Source organism: Schistocerca nitens, chromosome 11, assembly GCF_023898315.1.
Source record: "Schistocerca nitens isolate TAMUIC-IGC-003100 chromosome 11, iqSchNite1.1, whole genome shotgun sequence".
NCBI classification, from domain to species: Eukaryota; Metazoa; Arthropoda; class Insecta; order Orthoptera; family Acrididae; genus Schistocerca; species Schistocerca nitens.
The window spans coordinates 58025106-58043629 of record NC_064624.1 but is presented as its reverse complement, the minus strand read 5'-3'; the positions used below and the strand labels follow the sequence as shown (position 1 = coordinate 58043629).

General features: G+C 44.8%; 1 protein-coding gene across 1 annotated transcript in view; it reads left to right on the top strand.

Annotated features, from left to right (window-relative positions):
- LOC126212925 (protein SCO1 homolog, mitochondrial) overlaps positions 1-18524 on the top strand; it is a 46718-nt gene that overhangs the window by 18973 nt on the left and 9221 nt on the right. The window contains exon 4 of the mRNA XM_049940431.1: positions 13628-13836. Within this exon, the coding sequence (XP_049796388.1) occupies positions 13628-13836 (209 nt within the window). The remainder of the gene's footprint in view (positions 1-13627; positions 13837-18524) is intronic.

Sequence of the window (18524 nt, the reverse complement as noted above, 5' to 3'; positions counted from 1 at the left end):
TGTTTAATGGGATAAAGTTTAACGTGTTTTGACCACGTAGAAAGCGTATTAGTATTAAATAAGGTATTTGTTTCTTTAATGGGATGAAGTTTAACACGCTTTAATCACTTAGAAAGAGTATTAGTATTAAACATTTCTACTTTCTCTTATACAGTAGAATTTATTAATTCGTGTAATCGTTCCTCCAAATTAGGTAGCGTTCCAGGTGTTTTAATTATTTCTCTAAATTCTTTGCAGTGTTCTAAAACAGTTACTTTTTTGCCTCTGAGATTTGCTCTTTTACTTCCTTGCAAACTAAATTGCATTTGTTATTGATCTCATTCTTCAATTCCTGAGGTGTCTGGGTCGAAGTATTTGCAACGATAGTTAATTTAGCTGCTATTTCCTGTTTGTCATGATCTGTTATCTCTAATTTTAGTTCTTCTTCCATATTTTCTACCTTGACACACAGTTCATTACCTTTAGACTCTACTCTACTTTGTCAGATAGTTGCTTAATATTAGAATCTACTTTGTCAGATAATTTCTTAAAATTAGAATTTATTTTGTCACACATTTGCCCCAAAACACTTTTAATCCATTCTGGAGCCTCTATGCCAATTCTTCCAGTAATAGCTGGCATACAATGCAAATATTCTCTATTATGTACCTTCTGTGACTACACTGTTTTCTTAGACATGATAACACTGAAACACTATATCATTGTCTAGATGAAAAAAAGTTTTCAATGTGGATTTTTCTGAACAGCTCAATCATTCCTACGAATTGCCATACCTCATCGTGTAGCCGAAGTAACTGCATGTACAAGTACTGCAGTGAGTTGCATCACCCAGCGCAACTGACGTCTCAGACACAGTGATAGATGGATGGTATGGGCCGTACAGCAGCACCCCTGCAACGTTGCTCAGCTACTACTGCGTCCCCACCGACGTCTAGATTCGAGTTCTTCTTCTCCCAACATTATTTTATTCACGTGTCGACATTTAATTCAAATTGCTGTAATGTGTGTACCACAATTTTATAAGTATGGTTTGTCTTCAGATTTCATGAATTGTGCTGATATTTCCTTTTGCTTTCTTCTCAGCAGAATGTTACTGACTTCAGACAGTACAGTTACATCTGTTTATTTATAGTTTCTCCTTTTGTTTAATCCTTGTAGCTCTTGGCAATGCCATAATATATCACTCACTGAATTTCAAGATTTCATAAATTTATAGTTATCTTCTTCCATTAGCTCCACTGCTCAGTGTTCTGTACACTGTGAGCCAAATGAAATGTTTTGTCTTGCTAATTGTAGGGTTTTATGTAGCCGCCGGCTCACTCCTCGTAGTCAAAGTGAATTTATAACACTACACTAGATCTCTCACCTGATGTAACACGTGATGTATTTACCTTTTTCTTTTAAACCGGTCATCGTAGTTGATTGTCTCGAAGTAGAGGTTCTGCCTAATCGGTGCCTCTGAACACCTGTGTGTAACCGAGGAAAGGCTTGACTACTTCACATTCTGCAGCTGTTATTGCAGCAAAAGAAGGTAACTTCTGCTTGTATCATGAGAAAACGTGTCCACTACTCTCCTTTTATAAACATATATTTCCTTAAATGGTTGTACAAATCATTACTGTGACTTGTGAATTTGAGTAGAACACACTTTTATGTGACATATGCCTTGAAGGCACAACCTGACCAGATTACCAAATACTTCATTTGTGACAAATCCATCTTGTCTTTTGTTTTCACTCTTGGAGAGTGGTTGCTGTTTGACCATCAATTCACCATCAAGCAACAGTGCCAAGAAGTAAAAGACACTGCCCACAGCAGGTGAAGCCATATATTTGTCACCACCTGTTGCCGTTTTCTCGTATCTTACACCTACCATTTAATGTACGCACATAACAGAAACAGGTACCCGCCTAAAGTACACATTCTGCTACTTACTCCCTACTATATATTATTCTGTCTAGATCATCTTTGCCGGCCAAAGTGGCCGTGCGGTTAAAGGCGCTGCAGTCTGGAACCGCAAGACCGCTACGGTCGCAGGTTCGAATCCTGCCTCGGGCATGGATGTTTGTGACGTCCTTAGGTTAGTTAGGTTTAACTAGTTCTAAGTTCTAGGGGACTAATGACCTCAGCAGTTGAGTCCCATAGTGCTTAGAGCCATGTGAACCATGTGTGTGAGATCATCTTTCCTTGTACTACACAAATAACGTGAAATGCTGTTTGCCTGAATGGCGTGTAACACTTCAGTTCAAGTCCCAGTCCAGTACACATTTTTAATCTTGTCGCCGAGTTTCAAATCGGCATACAGTGCACTTCACAGTGAAAGATTCATTCTGGAAATACCGTTTATTTACTTAATGTTTTGGGTAAGAATGTTGTGAAGCTGCTGGTCAGGATGGAAATAAATTAATGATTAATTGCTTTTATGACACATTTTGTTTTGCCTGTCTGATTCTGCAATACGAACTGTGACATTTTGCTCTTTGAACTGGTCTCAGTACTTGTCGATTACCTCTACTGTGCTCTTTGAGGTCTGGGGAGACTTATTCACAATATTCTTGTCGACACCAAAAGTACTTTTGGATAATTTTGTGGGCACTGCATTTTTTCTATCCCACTGTCACAAATTCCGCCACGCAAAACTCGATTGACCTCCACCCTGCCTCCGACGAGCTCTCACTCGATACCACGGAACTCGCAAATTGTGGTAGTTTGCGGTCAGTGTAAAGCGTGCAGTAGGGTGTCCGTCTCGGAGCTGTCGAAGTAACCAATTCGCGACAGTTCATTGTGTCACAGTAGTGCCAACTGCTGCTCAGATTGCTGTGGCGTATGCAGTACAACGTGACAGGGCCGTGAACCGAACACAGTGTTCTTCCCTCTCCACTCGGCTTGCAATCGGTGATGCCACCACTTCTTGCCACCAGCCTAGAAGCTGCCGACGAGAGGCAGGGAAGCGGGAAGAGTGGTTTGTTCGGATCCGATTCTCGGAGACTGTCGACACAGTTGCCGGAGACGGCGGTCGTGTGTGCGTGAGTTGTGTACGAGTGATTGTGGGAATGTGCGTGTGCTCTCATTTTCTGACAAATGTTGTGGCCAAAAATTTAGTTGCGAGTGTGCGTCTGTCTTTCCCGTGTGCCCGTCTGCAGCTCGGCGATCGTCCGTACGGCGAGTCGCTACCCGTCTTCGTCAGTACCGATTCTCAGACTATTAGCGCAAGTTACCTGTCGCACGGATCGATCGCCGCAGTCTCGTTTTGTCGACACGGTGTCTGCGACATCCGAATAGCTGGCTATGGCGGTGGACTTTAACGACGGGCAAAAACGGCGGGCCATTTTTGTGGGTATCCTTAACGATCGGGCCTACCGGTCTGACGCCCACCGTTTCCCACTAACGGGAAGGCCCTGCCGGTCAGACGTAGTCTCGCCGATCTGCCCGCAGGCTGGGTCTGTTTGTGTGTGGCGTAATGCAGCCGATTTTCGTGGTTTATCTGCGGACCCAGGATAGCGGTACTCCTCGGCAGGCTGGAGACCGCGCCCGACGGATTTCAGGAATTCAGGAATTGCAACTGTATCGCCACAAGTACATTGTACAATGCAGCGTTTTATAGGCATTTTATTCGTTGTGGTACATTTTGTGATTTCAAAAGTAGTTTATATATTAGAAAGTATAAGCGATAAGAACAAGAAAATTGTGGGAGTCACTGCCAGTTTGTGTGCTATACTCTTATATATTATTATAGTCACACAGTACCTGTAAAATAATAGACATAACACAGTAGGTAATAACCGACAATAACGAACATAGCAGAAACAACATTTTATTGGCAGTCCCCTATAGTTTTGGTTTGCACAATTCTTCCCTGCCTTATACAGTTCTTTCAAGAGGCCTACCTACTTTTTCCTGAGGTTATTTCTGAAATCAGTGAAGGTGTTTTAAATCTGTCTTTTGACTCCAACAAAATGTGTATTTTTGTCACCAAATGTATTTTATTTTACTGAAATAAAATAACATCAGTGGTTTTAGTGAAACATATATACCATTTGGCTTGTTTTCTCCATCTAAAAACAGTTCACTGCAAAAGATGTTGATGTCAGTACTTAAGATTTTTGCTCATACATTTACAAATATAGGAGTCCATTTTTTCTCAACTTACATGTTTACTTACCCTTGACATCTCAAAATTTGTCAGCGAATTCAGAGAAATATCAAGGAATTTAACTTGTGGCAACCCTGGTACGGTTCAAGTGTGGCACAGACCCCACGAAGCCACGGACCCGGGTTCTCAACAAGACAGTGTGCAAGCTGGTGATGGCTCCACAATGGTGTGGGCTGTGTTTACATAAAACTGAACCGATCATTGACTGGAAAGGGTCACGTTCGGCTACATGGAGACTACGGATGATAATGCACCGTGTCACACGGCCACAATCGATTGGTTTGAAGAACATTCTCAACAGTTTGAACGAATTGTGTGACCAGCCAGATTGCCCGACACGAATCCCGACGAATATTTCTGGGACATAATTGAGAGGTCAGTCTGTGTACAAAATCCTGCACCTTCAATACTTTCACAATTATGAACTGTCGTAGAGGCAGCACGGCTCAGTATTTTTTGAGGGGCTCCCGACGACTCGACTGGCCCGTGTCACTTTGAGTTGTTGCCCTGCACCGGGGAAAAGGAGATCTGACTCGATCTTAGAACATATTCCGTGAATTTTGTCAACTCGGTCTGTATCTTGTAGTCAGTATTCAGATTAACTCGAACTTGGATTCGGTGGCCTTATAAAAATATTGTTGTTTCACTTTACAAATAAAATATTTATTTTCACCTTTTGCCAAATTAAAGTTACAATTATATAGAATTGCTGTCACATCCCACATTGACAAACAATCTCTGTGGACGAAATGCCATTTGTGACTAACTTTTCCAATGAAATGAAATGTCATTTGGCTAGGGCCTCCCGTCAGGTAGACCGGTCGCCCAGTCCGAGTCTTTTTAGTTGGTGCCATTTCGGTGACTTGCGTGTGGATGGGGACGAGATGGTGGCAACACGACACACAGTCCGGGGGTGACCGGAGAAATTCTCCGACCCAGCCGGGAATCGAACCCGAGCCCCTTTGCGTTTCATTCTGCTGCACTGACCACTCGGCTATAGAGGTGGACACTTGTCCAATGTGTTCAGTAGAAGTCACTTTTGAGATTCTTCTTCATTATTTTACAGTTTAAGTGCTCTAATTAACAATCACAGGCAACGAGTACAAAATGGCAGTATCACTTCGAGTTCACTGGCAGTCGACCGAATGTAAACTCTGCCCGGTGTGGTGACGGTCTATTCTTGACGAATTATACGGGGCCGTGTTGTTCAGATCTATGATCGTTTGAAATGAAACGTAAACAAAGTAACCATTTTATAGGGATGTCCATATTATTACTGGTAAAGATTTTAAAAATGTATTTTGTAAACAAAATTTACCTTTTGTTGCTGAGGTGGCATTGTGATCAAAAATTCTGCTACGTTATTAAGACACGGTCTGGCACACAGTTTTACGTGCCAGAGAGTTTCTATAACAGCACATATACTGCTTCAGAGTAAACATTTCATTCTGGATGTACAAGCATTGTTGTCACGTGTCGGTTTTGTGATCTTTAGTCCGAAGACTGCTTCGATGCAGCTATCTGCGCTAGCCTATCCTCTGCCAGCTTCTTTGTTCCCAAGTAACTACTGCAGCTTACAGCCACTTGGACCTGATTACTGTACTCTAGCCTCAGTCTCCCTCTACAATTTATTCCACCCACACTTCCCTGCAGTACTAAATTGTTGATCCGTTGATATCTCAGTGTGTCTCCTATATATCAGTTCCGTCTTGTCAGGTTGTGTTGTTGCAAATTTATTTTTTTCCTAGTTCAGTGCCTGGTCATTAGTTATTTGATTTACCCACCTAATCTTCAGCACTGTTGCATAATACACATTTCAAAAGCTTCTATTCTCTTCTCATCTCAACTGCATACCGCCTACATTTCACTTCTGGACGAGGCTATGCTCCACCCAGGTACCTTCAGAAAGGACTTCCTGACATTTAGTTTATATTTGTCCGAAGTAAATTTCTCTTTCTCATAGATGCGCTCTTACTATTGCTGGATTTGACATCCTCTCTATTTTGGCCACAGTCAGTTATTTTGCTGCCCAAATGAAAAAAACTCTCCTGCTACTTTTAGTGTCTCATTTCTCAATCTAATTCTCGGAATATTGCTTTATTTAATTTGATTATAGCCCATGACATTGTTTTACGGTAAGTTCTCATTTTTTCTTCCTGAACTTCAAATCTCTCTTCAGATTTCTCCTTTGTTCCCTTTACTGCTTCCCCATTGTACAGACTGAATAATGTTGGCTACAGGAAAGAAAGCTGTTTCACTCTTTTCTGATCTATTAGTTCCATTTTTGTGTCCTTTGACTTTTATAAATGCAGTCTGGTTTCTATAAAAATTATAAATAAACTTTAGGTTCCTGTATTTTCTCTCTTCCGCCTTCAGATTTTTAGAGTGTGTATTGAACTCACATGCTCAAACGGTTTCTCTATATATATTCTTTGTAGGTCTTCTATCATCAGGTCGGTTAACAGCTTTTCACCACGATTTTCTGTCTTCGGCCTTCCTTTCGAGAGTGGTATAGGTGGTGCAGCCGATATCCTCCACGATCTGGTTGACGTATTGTAGACTCGGTCTGCCTTTTATATTTTTCCCTTCTACTGTCCCTCTGACGATACTTTTAACGGTACCACCGCGTCTCGGTCAAAGGCCGACCTGTGCGTCCCTTCCGTGTTCGATTACTGTCAGGAGACGAGGCCTCTCTCTCTCCACTCTGTGGAGCACCTCTTCGTTCGATATCTCGTTCACACGGGAAATCTCGGCACAGTCTGCAGTAGCGTCCCATTCCGAAGGCCGTTATTTTATGTTTTTCTGCTTCTACGAGTGCCCGTGTTTCACTTCCGTACAGGAGGACACTCCAAACAGTCGTCTGTGAGGCTTTTCGTGAGATGTTTGTCTGTGCGACTGTACATGAAAAGATGTCTTCTCTTGTTAAAAGCAGCTTTTGCTCGGTGGATTTACTTGCACTAGTCTTCCTCGACCTCCCGTCTGATGTAATTTTACTTCCTAAGTAGGCAAAGTATAATTTTACACCGTATGTAGGCACAGGATTCGACGGTCTCTAGTTGCTCGTCGTCGAGTGAGTGTCGGGCAACAGTGTGTTTTGTTTTACCTTTATTAATTTTCATAATATAAGAGTAGCGGATGGTGGTTTCCATCTGGGCCAGCATCACTTCTGACTGTTCTGCATGTTCACTTAACACTGCAGCGTCATCAGCAAATATCAGCACGTCTATTTTTTCAAGAATTAATCATAAGCCGAGTATTGCTTTTCGTGTGCTTCCACCTCTTCTGTAGCTAAGCTGGTCATCTGTGATCATTCCATCTATCCTGCCTTTTATCTGCCTTAGAATTATAGAGGTCAAAATCTTTGAGTCGTGGGTTACCGAGCTGAGGGCCCTATATTCACATCTGTCTGCAGATGCTTTCTTTGGTATTGGTGCTGTGTTACATGTCTGCAAGGCTGTTGGGAGCTCCCCAGTTTCATATATAATGTGTACGAGGTGGAACATTTCTCCGTGTAACTGTTCTCCGGGACCCTCCGTGAGTTCCACCGGTATACCACCGACTTCAGTGGCTTTCCAAAATTTTAGCTGTTCGACTGCCAGGTCGAACTAATTGTATAAGACGTAGTATCCCTCTTCTTCCAGATCAATTTCCTCAGTGTTCTCCAGTTCCAGATCTTCATTATTTCTCTAAATCTACAAATGCTATAAATGTGGGATTATAATAATGTACAGAAAGTTGTGGTTGAGAATTACAGTTTATTTACGAATAAATGAGATGACTCATTGAAAGTCAGAAGTGCTGCATCATTGATAAGTACACAAAATATAGGTACAGAGCTTGGCTTGCTTCTGGAATGCATTTCCTTTTTCCAGTTTGTAGGAAAACACACACACACACACACACACTTTCTCTCTCACTCACACATCCACATGCCTGTCTCCCTATATTGTGCTCAGTTGACTGCCAGCTCTTTCCCAGACCATGGTGAGTGTACTGTGGTGAGGTAGGGGTATGGGATGGGGAGGGATGAGGGATGTGGAGAGGTGGGAGGCAGGTAAGGGTTTAGGGGGAAGCATCTAGTGGCTCTTGAGAAAGTGGGGAGCCACCTGTGGGCTAGGTAGAGGAGGTGGTGGCAGGTGGCAGATTTCACGTGACTCCACAGACTAGGGCGTGAGATGACGGCACACAATTAGTCAATATGGAGACAAAAATTGGGTGGGACTACTGGGATAGGGGATGGTGTGCGTGCATGTCCACACTCCCCACCCCCCTTACACACACACACACACACACACACACACACACACACACACACACACTATTGGGTGCAGGTGGGGGGGGGGGGGCAGCGAGTTCACTTAGGTTTAGGTCAGGAAGGTTACAGGAACGAAGGATGTGCTGTAAGAATAGCTTCCAGCAGCTGCACAACTCAGAAAAGCTGGTGGTGGTGGGGAGGATCCAGATGGCATGGATTGTGAAGCAGGCATTGAAATCCCTCATGTTGTGCTTTGTCGCATGTTGTGCCACTGGGTGGTCCACCTTGTTTTTGGCAACAGTTTGGCAGTGACTGTTCATTATATTTGACAGCTGTTTGGTTGTCATACCAGTGTAAAACACTGTGCAGTGGTTGCAGCAGAGCTAGTGTACAACACGGCTGCTCTCACAGTCGGCCCAGCCTCTGGTGGGGCGGAATAAGGCTGTGACGGGACTGGAGTCGGTGGTGCTGGGTGGGTGGATCGGGCAGGTCTCGCATCTCGGTCTTCCGCGGGAGTACGATCCCTGTGGCAATGGAGTGAGAGTGTGAGTGGTACTAGGATGTTGCGGAGGTTGGGTGGGCAGTGGAACACCACATTGGGAGGGGTCGGAAGTATCTTGCGTAGGTTCTCTCTCATTTCAGGGCACGATAATAGATAATCGGAGCCCTAACGATGGACGTGGTTCTGTCATTTCAGTCTGGGGTTGTACTGGGTGACGAAAGGGCTGCTTCTTTTTGTTTGGGTCTTGGAATGGATTTGAGGAGCAGGTGTGTTTGGGGATATGGCTTGGGAAATATGTTTGTGGATTAGGTGTGGAGAGTATTGTCTGTCTGCAAAGACCTTTGTGAGGCCTTCAGCAAACTGGGCGAGGGAGTTCTCATTACTGCAGATCGTCTACCACAAATGGCTAGGCTGTATGGGAGGCAGTTTTTGATGGGGAAGTGATGGCAGATGTCAAAGTGCAGGTACTACTGGCAATTTGTGGATTTGGTGTGGTTGGAGCCATCTGAAAAGAGGAGATAGACGTCTAGGAAGGTGGCACGATAGGTGGAGGAGGACCGTGTGAAGTGGGATGGGAGGGAAGGTGTTGAGGTTGTGGAGGAATGAGGATAAAGTGTCCTGGCCTGGGGTCCAGATTATGAAGACATCATCAGTTAACGTGAACCAGACTAGGGGTTTAGGTGGCCCAGGAAGAGGTTGGCCTTGGAAGGTGCCATAAGCATGCCACAAGTTTGTTTGTATACCTTCCCTTCAAAGGTGAAGTAGTTGTGGGTTACGATGTAGTCGGTTAGGTGTTCAACGAATGAAGTGGAGGATTTAGAGTCTGCAGGCCATTTCGAGAGGTAGTGTCCAATCACGGCAAGGCTAGGGGCGTGAGGGACGTTGGTGTATAGGGATATTGCATCGACAGTGACGAATAGGGGTCCAAGTGGTAAGAGTGTGAGTACGGTGTAGAGCCAGTGCAGGAAACGATTGGTATCCTTAATGTGGGAGGCTAAGTTTTGGACAGTCGGTTAGAGATGTCGATTGACGAGGGCCGAGATTCTTTCGGTGGGGTCACTGTAACCGGCCACAGTGGGGCGATCAGGGTCGGATGGCGGTACGAATTGGAACAGGCAGCGTTCGATGTTGCTGTCGGATCGGCTTCGGTTGGAGGGGTTGGTGGCGAAGAAGTGTTTCCACTGTAGGGAGCAGGAGGAGGAGAGTAGGCCTTACACAAGTCCGACACGATTAAACCTGAATATGAGGCCTTTGGATAGGATTGAAATTTCTGTGGGGCTGAGGATTTTGGTGAGGAGGTTAACAACTGTGTTCTGGGATTGTTTCAGCTCTGGATTTCATGGAGGGTTGGTAGAGGGTTTTGGAGGATGTGGTAGGTTGAAAAAGTCAGCTATGCAGGGTCTGGGTGATATGAGGGGTTGGTGAGTAGCAACATTGTCGGTATGGTGGGGTTGGATGGTGGTGCCCCAAGGAAAGAGTAGGATGCCAGCAGACTGGATAACTTGTGGAGGTGGTAATTGGAATGTTCCTCGAGGTGTTGGAGTGTCAGGATTTCAATTTCAGTGATAATTTGGGATTACATTTCTTTAACACGTTCTCTAGGGAAATTCATAAAATCAGTATTGCCGCGCAGGTTCCTACATTTCTCTGTTTGCCTTCCCTGAGGTCGGGATGTACCGGCAGTTCCATTCTCGTGTAGATAACTGTTGGTAGTATCTTGCAGTCCTAACTAATTAAACTGATGGTCGAGTGGTATCCTCACCTGTCTGCACCTGCCTGCTTCAGAACTGGATAGCTCTCGCAGATCTCAGTAATTTTGTGGGAATGTCGCCTGCTCTTGGTACCTCGTTTGAACTTAACTCTTTCAGCGCTCTGTCAAATTCTCTTCGCAACACCGTCTCTCTCCCATCTCGTCGTCATTTACTTCCTCTTCTACAAATTAATTTCCCTCGGTCAGCCCTTTTGTACGGGGTATCGCAGAAGGAATGGTGAATATTTAGGTATATGACAGGAACGCAAATGCTCATTTCAAGCAACAAAGTTACGTATTAAAGTATGCCCTATTCCGAATGGTTTCCAAGATAGAACATATTTAATGTCACTTTTGCACATTCTTCATGAGTAACACAAAAACTGCAGCCTCTAGTGAAAATATGGTGTAGTACAAAATTAAATTACATTAAACTTCATATGAAAAAGGTACTATTCACTTTTTCCCTAGGATTAATAGCTTGCGTGAAGAGAGCGAAAGAATACTAAAAATATCGCACGACGTGCTTGCAGTGTAGCTTAGGTAGCTTTTGTAGGCCAATTTGCGGTATGAAACTGTGGCAGGTTAAAACTATGTGGCGGACCGAGATTCCAACTCGGGACCTGTGTCTTTCGTGAGTACCGTATTTACTCGAATCTAAGCCGCACTCGAATCTAAGCCGCACCTGAAAAATGAGACTCGAAATCAAGGAAAAAATTTTTTCCCGAATCTAAGCCGCACCTGAAATTTGAGACTCGAAATTCAAGGGGAGAGAAATGTTTTAGGTCGCACCTCCAAATCGAAACAAAGTTCGTCTAGTTGTAATATGAGACACAATTTAGGTCGAATGAATGACGATACAGCTGTAGTAGTTTGGTTCGAGTCATAAGCTTAGCAGTTACGGTTTACCAGGTAGCCATTGCTACGCGTCACGCGCTCCGTCCGTATTTATACGGATATCCTTCCTTTTGCACGTGCTTCGTCTGGTTTGAATTGATTGCTTATTTTTCTTTGATCTGATAAGTGCCGTTCTCTTTGTTATAGGTTTTTACGTCACTCCAAGCTGAAAATGCATTACTGCACTGTGTCATGCATTGTTTGTCTCATTCTGATAGTGCGTGTTTACGGCCTGTAGCCGCTCGCGGCGTGGCTTGCTTTTGTGCGCACTACCGCCGCTTACAAATAAAAAATAGAGAGGAGTCGTCTCATTAGCGAAACATTTGTTGTTACTTACAGTACTGCTTTCTTTGATAATGATCAACAAGAACCAAATAACAGACTGCGTATGATAGATGATGTTCTGATCGAAATTTTAGCGATAATTTTTCTCCGTTCCAAAATCTTTGCAGGTGCCTCTTTAGTTCATTACATTCTGCACAGAAATAAGAGTCATCTTAGATTTAAAAATCTAGTCAGTTGCCGTGCTTCATTTCTGACTGTATCACTATCAGGCATAAGAATAATACGAATATAAACATGACATGATATGTATATTCTTCCGCGTTTGCTGTTGTCTCACTCTAGTTTCGTAGTTTATTAGGCAGACAGGATTTAAATGAGATAGTAGCAAACACGAAACAATACATGGCAAAATGTTTATATTTGTATTAATCTTATGGCGAAGAGAATACTAGATGTGATTCACAATTCATAAAAGCTCCTATTAGCAACCATCTCTTCTCACAGGTAGGAAAAAATTCAGAACGTAGAGTTGGCCATATTGACAAACATCCCATACAGTCTTGCCAGTCGGATTTTCGTAGTACATTGAAATGCTGCTACATTCGAAGATCAACAATACAGAATTTGTATTTACTTCGTTGGATAATGTACCAAAATGCAGTGGTCGAAACTCTGGGCGGAGGAAAAAGGCTCGTCTTCCACTTTTTTTTTTTTAATTTATTTACTGACGCAGAGATTTTGGTGCCAGTATTTATCTTTGTGCCTACAAAGCATACCTGTGTGGCGCTACATATATTCGACGGCAGAAGTTAGTTGTGGCGGCACCCACCAACATTTTTCAGAACTCCCGCTTGCTTTGCACTCGATTCTAAGCCGCAGACGGTTTTTTGGATTACAAAAACCGGAAAAAAAGTGCGGCTTAGATTCGAGTAAATACGGTAAGTGGTCTACCGACTGAACTATCCGAGCACAACTCGCGACCTGTCCTCGCGGCTTTATTTCTGCCAGTACCTCGTTTCGTACCTCCCAGATGCCACAGAAGCTCTCCTGTGAAACATCGGGTACTAGCACTCCGGGAAGAAAAGATATTGCGGAGACACGGTCATAGTCTCGCAAGTTTTGCAGGAGAGCTTCTGTGAAGTGTGGAAAGTAGGAATGAAGTACTGGGGAAGTAAAGCTGTGAGGAGGGGTTGTGAGTCATGCTCGGGTAGCTCAGATCGTAGAGCACTTGTCCACGGAAGGCAAAGGTCCCGAGGTAGTCTCGGTCCGGCACACGGTGTTAATCTGCCAGGACGTTTCGTATCAGTGCACATTCTCTTGCAGAGTGAAATTTCTTTCCAGTTTGAGGTAGTGTCGCGATTTGATACACCACACGTATCCTTTATCAAAGTGTTCTTCTTGACCTCCTATATACTTCTGTGGTACATTGTAAACAATGACAGTGTACTTAATAATAAAGAAAATAAATAACTGTCCATTAAATACGTTCTATCTCGGAAACCGTTCAAAGGTAGGCACTTGTTTGTTTGAAGTCTTTTGCTACAAATAATAATTGCTACCATATATCTGAATATTGACCATTTCTCCTGGGACGTCCTGCATATTCCTTCCAAGATTCAGCTTTCCATTCTTTGTCTAGTACTGTCTTGCCACCTGAACTCTCATTATTTGTGTTCCGGGTGTAGAAACATAATTGTCCTAAGTGCAGTAAAACATTAAAATACGAATATTTACCTCTGACAGCGGAGGGTCGAGTAATTTGTAACTTTGTGTGTTCGGTTGCAGACAAGCTGGAGGACGTGCCGAAGGTGCAGCCGCTTTTCATCACAGTGGACCCGGAGCGAGACACGCCCACCATCGTGGGCAAGTACTGTGCCGAGTTCTCGCCGCGCATCATCGGGTTGACCGGCTCGCCGGAGCAGGTGCAACGTGCCTGCAAGGCGTACCGCGTCTACTCGAGCGCCGGGCCCCGCGACGTCGAAGACGACTACATTGTGAGTGTCGGCATCTGCCCGACTCTGCTGCCTTCTATCCTTGTGTCCGTTCCCAGTTATTGTCGTGATCTTCAGTCCCGAGAACGGTTCGACACGTTTTCCACAGTACGCTACCCTGTGCTAGGAGAAAAAGTTTTAATTTTCCATCTACAATGACGGCTTTATATATTTCTCCTAGAATCTTTCCGTGATTTTTCTCTTAACAGTACGATTGAGTTACTGTTTTTGATTCTGAGATACAGTGCTTTTCAGTAAAATTATAGAAATGTCAAAGTTGCACATAAGTCCTTCGTAACACTATAATGTTTGTACACTTGCCGTATTGCTTTCACGAGTGTCGAAGTGCGAGATACTGTTCGCGTACGACAACACAGTGCTGTGTGCAGCAAAAACCTACTGCACGCAGCAATGAATTGTTGTATGCAAATAGTATCTTGCACGTAGCCACTCGTAGGAGCAATGTGGCAACCGTACAAATATTATGGTGTTACAGTAGGACTTCCGTGGATGGCTTGATAGTGGACTAAGATCTAAAACTGGTACCATTTAAATAAAAACAAACTACTGTGCACTTTGACTGTTTTGTAATTTCATTGAATCCTGTTAAGTTCTGCCTACTGCTATCCAGAATGCTGGAAGTGAGACAATACTTTTTGTCTGTGATCTGCACCTAACTGGGCAGTATATTTTACAGATATTTGTTTAGGTGTTCCTTTTTCCCACGAGCAATTTGAGAGTGGAATGGTAGAGTAGTAGTATGAAAATGGTTCGATGAACACTCTGCCGGGCACTTAAGTGTGAATTGCAGAGTAACCGTGTAGATGTAGATGTAACATTTCACCATTGTGGTCAGATAAATCCTTCCATTACTAGCCAAGATTTTTCTGAAAAAGAGAAGTTTTTCTGGCATCAAATATAAATTTAAGTTAACATACATAGTATGTATTCCTGATACACGTTGAGTCTCACCATTATCTAAGATAAGTAAGCAGGAGACCTGTGTTTGAATCTTGGTACTGGTACAAATTTTGATTTGCTGCTTTGTCCTGAATCATTATCTTTGATAAGTTGAAGTGTTAGGATGCCTTTAGTGAAAGTATTTGTGTGTGGTGTAGCCTTGCACAGTAGTAAAATATGTACAACAAACAGTTCAGACAAGAACGAATAGAAGCTTTGAGATGAGGTGTACGATATAAAACGGATTCGTCGAATAACTGATGAGGTGGTACCGAATCGAGTCGGGGGAGGGAGGGGAGAAAAATTTGTGACGTAACTTAAGTAAAACGAGGATCGGTCGATAGGACACATCGTGAAGCGTCGAGGAATCTTCGGATGCCCAGAAAGTAGTGCGTCACTTATTTATTGCTCGGATACGTTCGACAAATTAAAATTCTTCAAAGTGTGACCCTTCTGCTTCGTTACACTTTTTTCCAGTTCATCTTTTGTACATCGTAAGCTTTCTGGAACTCCTCGTTCGAGATGCTCTTCAGGGAAACGATCAGAGTAGTGTGCACATTGTCTGCCGACACGAGACGCTTTCCTTCGGCACCCCTTTTCAGCTGAGGGAACAAAAAAAGTCCGCTGGGGCCAGGCTGGGATTGTTGTTCAGCTGTGCCACTGTTGTCACAGTGGTACAGGCAGATAGGCTGTGACAACGGAGGTGGTGTGAGCCGCTGTGCTGTTGTGGTGCAGTTTTCACAATGCGTGGAACTCCTTTTTTGGATGTGGGTGACCTGGCCGGGGCATACAAACTCGTGGTGCACTATCCGTTTAGCATAAAAAATTGACTAGCACGGACTTCATCCGGGAGCCTCCTGGGGTGGGGATGACTTTACGTGCCATTCTGCACTCTGCCTATCTGACTGCAGATCGTGCTGAGAGACCTGTGACTCGTCCCCGGTGATGACGTCGTCTAGGAAACTGGGCTCACCTACACAGAGTTGCTCGAGTCCTTCACACGCGACCGCTCGGTGTCGCTTTTGCACGTCGGTCGAAATTCTGGACACGAGTTTCGCACAGATCTTCGGCACGGCCGAGTCTTCTGATACGCCGATACGGTATCGTGAGCGACCGTTTTTGGAAGTTCGGTAATTTTGACGTCGAGTGAATGCTCGTTTGGTAGTGTGAATTCAGTAACTGGCACACACGAGTCGCACAGTTGTCCGTTAACGGTGTTGACGGGCGTCCTGCGAGGACCACGTTGGCGACCTCCCCGTGACGTTCTCTAAATGTCCCGTGTCACCTGTTTGACTGAGATTTGGAAAGGCAATTGCCCCGGAAGGCTTCCTGAAGCACTCCAGAAGTTTGTGGCAGTGTCTCGTGGAGCTTCACGCAAAACTTAATCGTGTAGCACTACTCTCAAGTTTTCTCCACCATACGTTTGAGGCGATCACTATGTAGAGGATCACGGAAGAACCCGTTATAACTGTCAGAGAACGATCGAGTGGCCTACTGCTGGAAAGCTGAGGGACATCCCGCCCCCCACCTCCCGACCCTCCCAAACTGTTCCAACCATTCTGCGACGTACAGTTGCATTGCAAAATGTGGAACGCGTTACTTTCTGATCACACCCTCTACAGTAAGAACATTCAGTTGGATGTAAGTCGCAGTAATTAGGAGACAGTGAGTTTATGCTGTGCACGATGATACTGACATGGAGTAGTAGAGTGGGACTGGAGGAGGGGGGTGACAGGATAAGAAAGGGAGATGCTGGGATGAAGTTTTTGTACAGGGGTTTAGTAGATATTGAATCCAGGACTATGGGACCAAAGGATGTGTTGCAAGAGTAACTCCCATATAGGTAGATCAGAAAAGCTGATGCTGGGGCGGGCATCCAGGTGGCAGAGGTTGTGAAAGCAGCCACTGAAATTGACCTCGTGCTCAGCTCGGCATTGCGGTCTGCCAACGGGGTGGTAGTCTCTGCTCTCGACCACAGTTTGGCAGTAAACATTCGTTCGAATAGACAGTAGGTCGGTGGTTGTGCCCAGATAAAATGCTGTGCAAAAACTGCAGCAGAGCTGGTATATGAAGTCACTGCTTTCACGGGTGGCCTTGTCTCTGGTGGGACAGAATACACCTGTAATGGGAATGGTGTAGGATGTGCTGGGTGGGTGAAATGGGAGGATTTTGCACCTGTGTCTTCCACATTCGTACGATCCGTGTGGCAGTGGATGGGGAGTGGAAGTGGCATAAATTTGGAACAGGGTGTTGTGTAGGTTTGGTGGATGACGGAATACCACATTGCGGAGGGTTATAAGAATTGTGGATCTCTGGGCACGATGACGGATAGTTGTAGCCCTGACGGAGGACACGGTCCGGGGCCTTAATAGGTGTCAGTTGGGGCACTTCTTTGCAGCTAATGCTTAGGGGCAGTGGGAGCCTTAGGAATATGTGGAGATATGGTGTAAGAAATCTGTTTTTCAGACTAGGATTGGGGGTAATGCCTGTCTGTGAAGGCATTTGTAAGATCAGCATAACAGTCGAGGGAATTCTCGTCACTGCAGATATGCCATCCGCGGATAGCCAGGCTTAAATTAGAGCGATTTTTTTGTGTGGAAGGGATGACAGCTGTCAAAATGCAGATACCTTCATTCTTAGTGCTCTAGCTGTGGACAGAGGTGTGGATGGAGTCATCAGAGAAGTAGAGGGCAACATCTAGAAATATGACACATTGAGCTGAAGAGGACAAGGTGAAGCGGATGGGGAAGGTGGTGTTGAGGCTGTGGAGGAGGAATTGAGGATAGGGTGTTTTGGACCTGGATCCAGATCATTAGGCTGTTATCAGGGAACCTTTTGGTGTTTTGGGAGGCCGGAAGGTGGTGTCGCTAGGTGGCCCACGAGCACTTTCGCATAGCAGGCTGCCGTGCAGGTGCCTAGGGCACTGCAGGAGATTTGCTTATGTTTCTTGCCCTGAAAGGAGAAGTAGTTACTTGTGAGGATGTGATTTATTAGATATATAAGGAATGAGGGGGTGAGTTTGGAGCCTTTAGGATGTCGGGAGAGGCAGTGTTCGACTGCGAGGCTTTGCACAGGTTACGTCTTAATATAGGAAGGCGGCACCGCCAGCGTCAATTAGGGGTGTGAGTGGTAACGGGGGAGGGTATTGTCGAGACTCGGTGAATTTGAAAGGGTAGGCCACAAGCTAGTGGTCGGATACATTGCTCCACGAGAGTAGAGATATATCAGTGATAGCACAATAGCTACACTGGGGCATTGGGGATTGTTAGGTTTACAGATTTTGAGGTGAGGTAAGAGATGGGTTGGTGGGAAAGATTCTGGGACGTGATAATGATTTCAGTCTTGATTGGGGGTTTTGCCGGACTTCTGGCACAAGATCACTCGGTAGGGCTCGTAGGTGGAAGGATCGGACAGTTCGCGGGCGCCCTCTGTCGGGTCGTCACTGCGATTCGTCTCGACGGTAGCGGAGACTCGGTGTGCGGGAAGGGCGACGGGCTGTCCCGAGGTGATAGTTCTTTCTTCTGTTCAGAGATTTGTGTTCTTTGTGAGGGGCCTAGGGATTGCTCCAGTTTCATCACAGGCCATTTTCATTTCACTAGAGGCAGAGCCACAGGTGAAAGCAGCCACATCGTATACCGGCTCTGCTACAGTCTCCTCACACCATTTTACGTGGGCACGACTGCCGATTAACTGTCCACCCGAGTGTGTGGCCACCTCGGAACTGTGGCCGA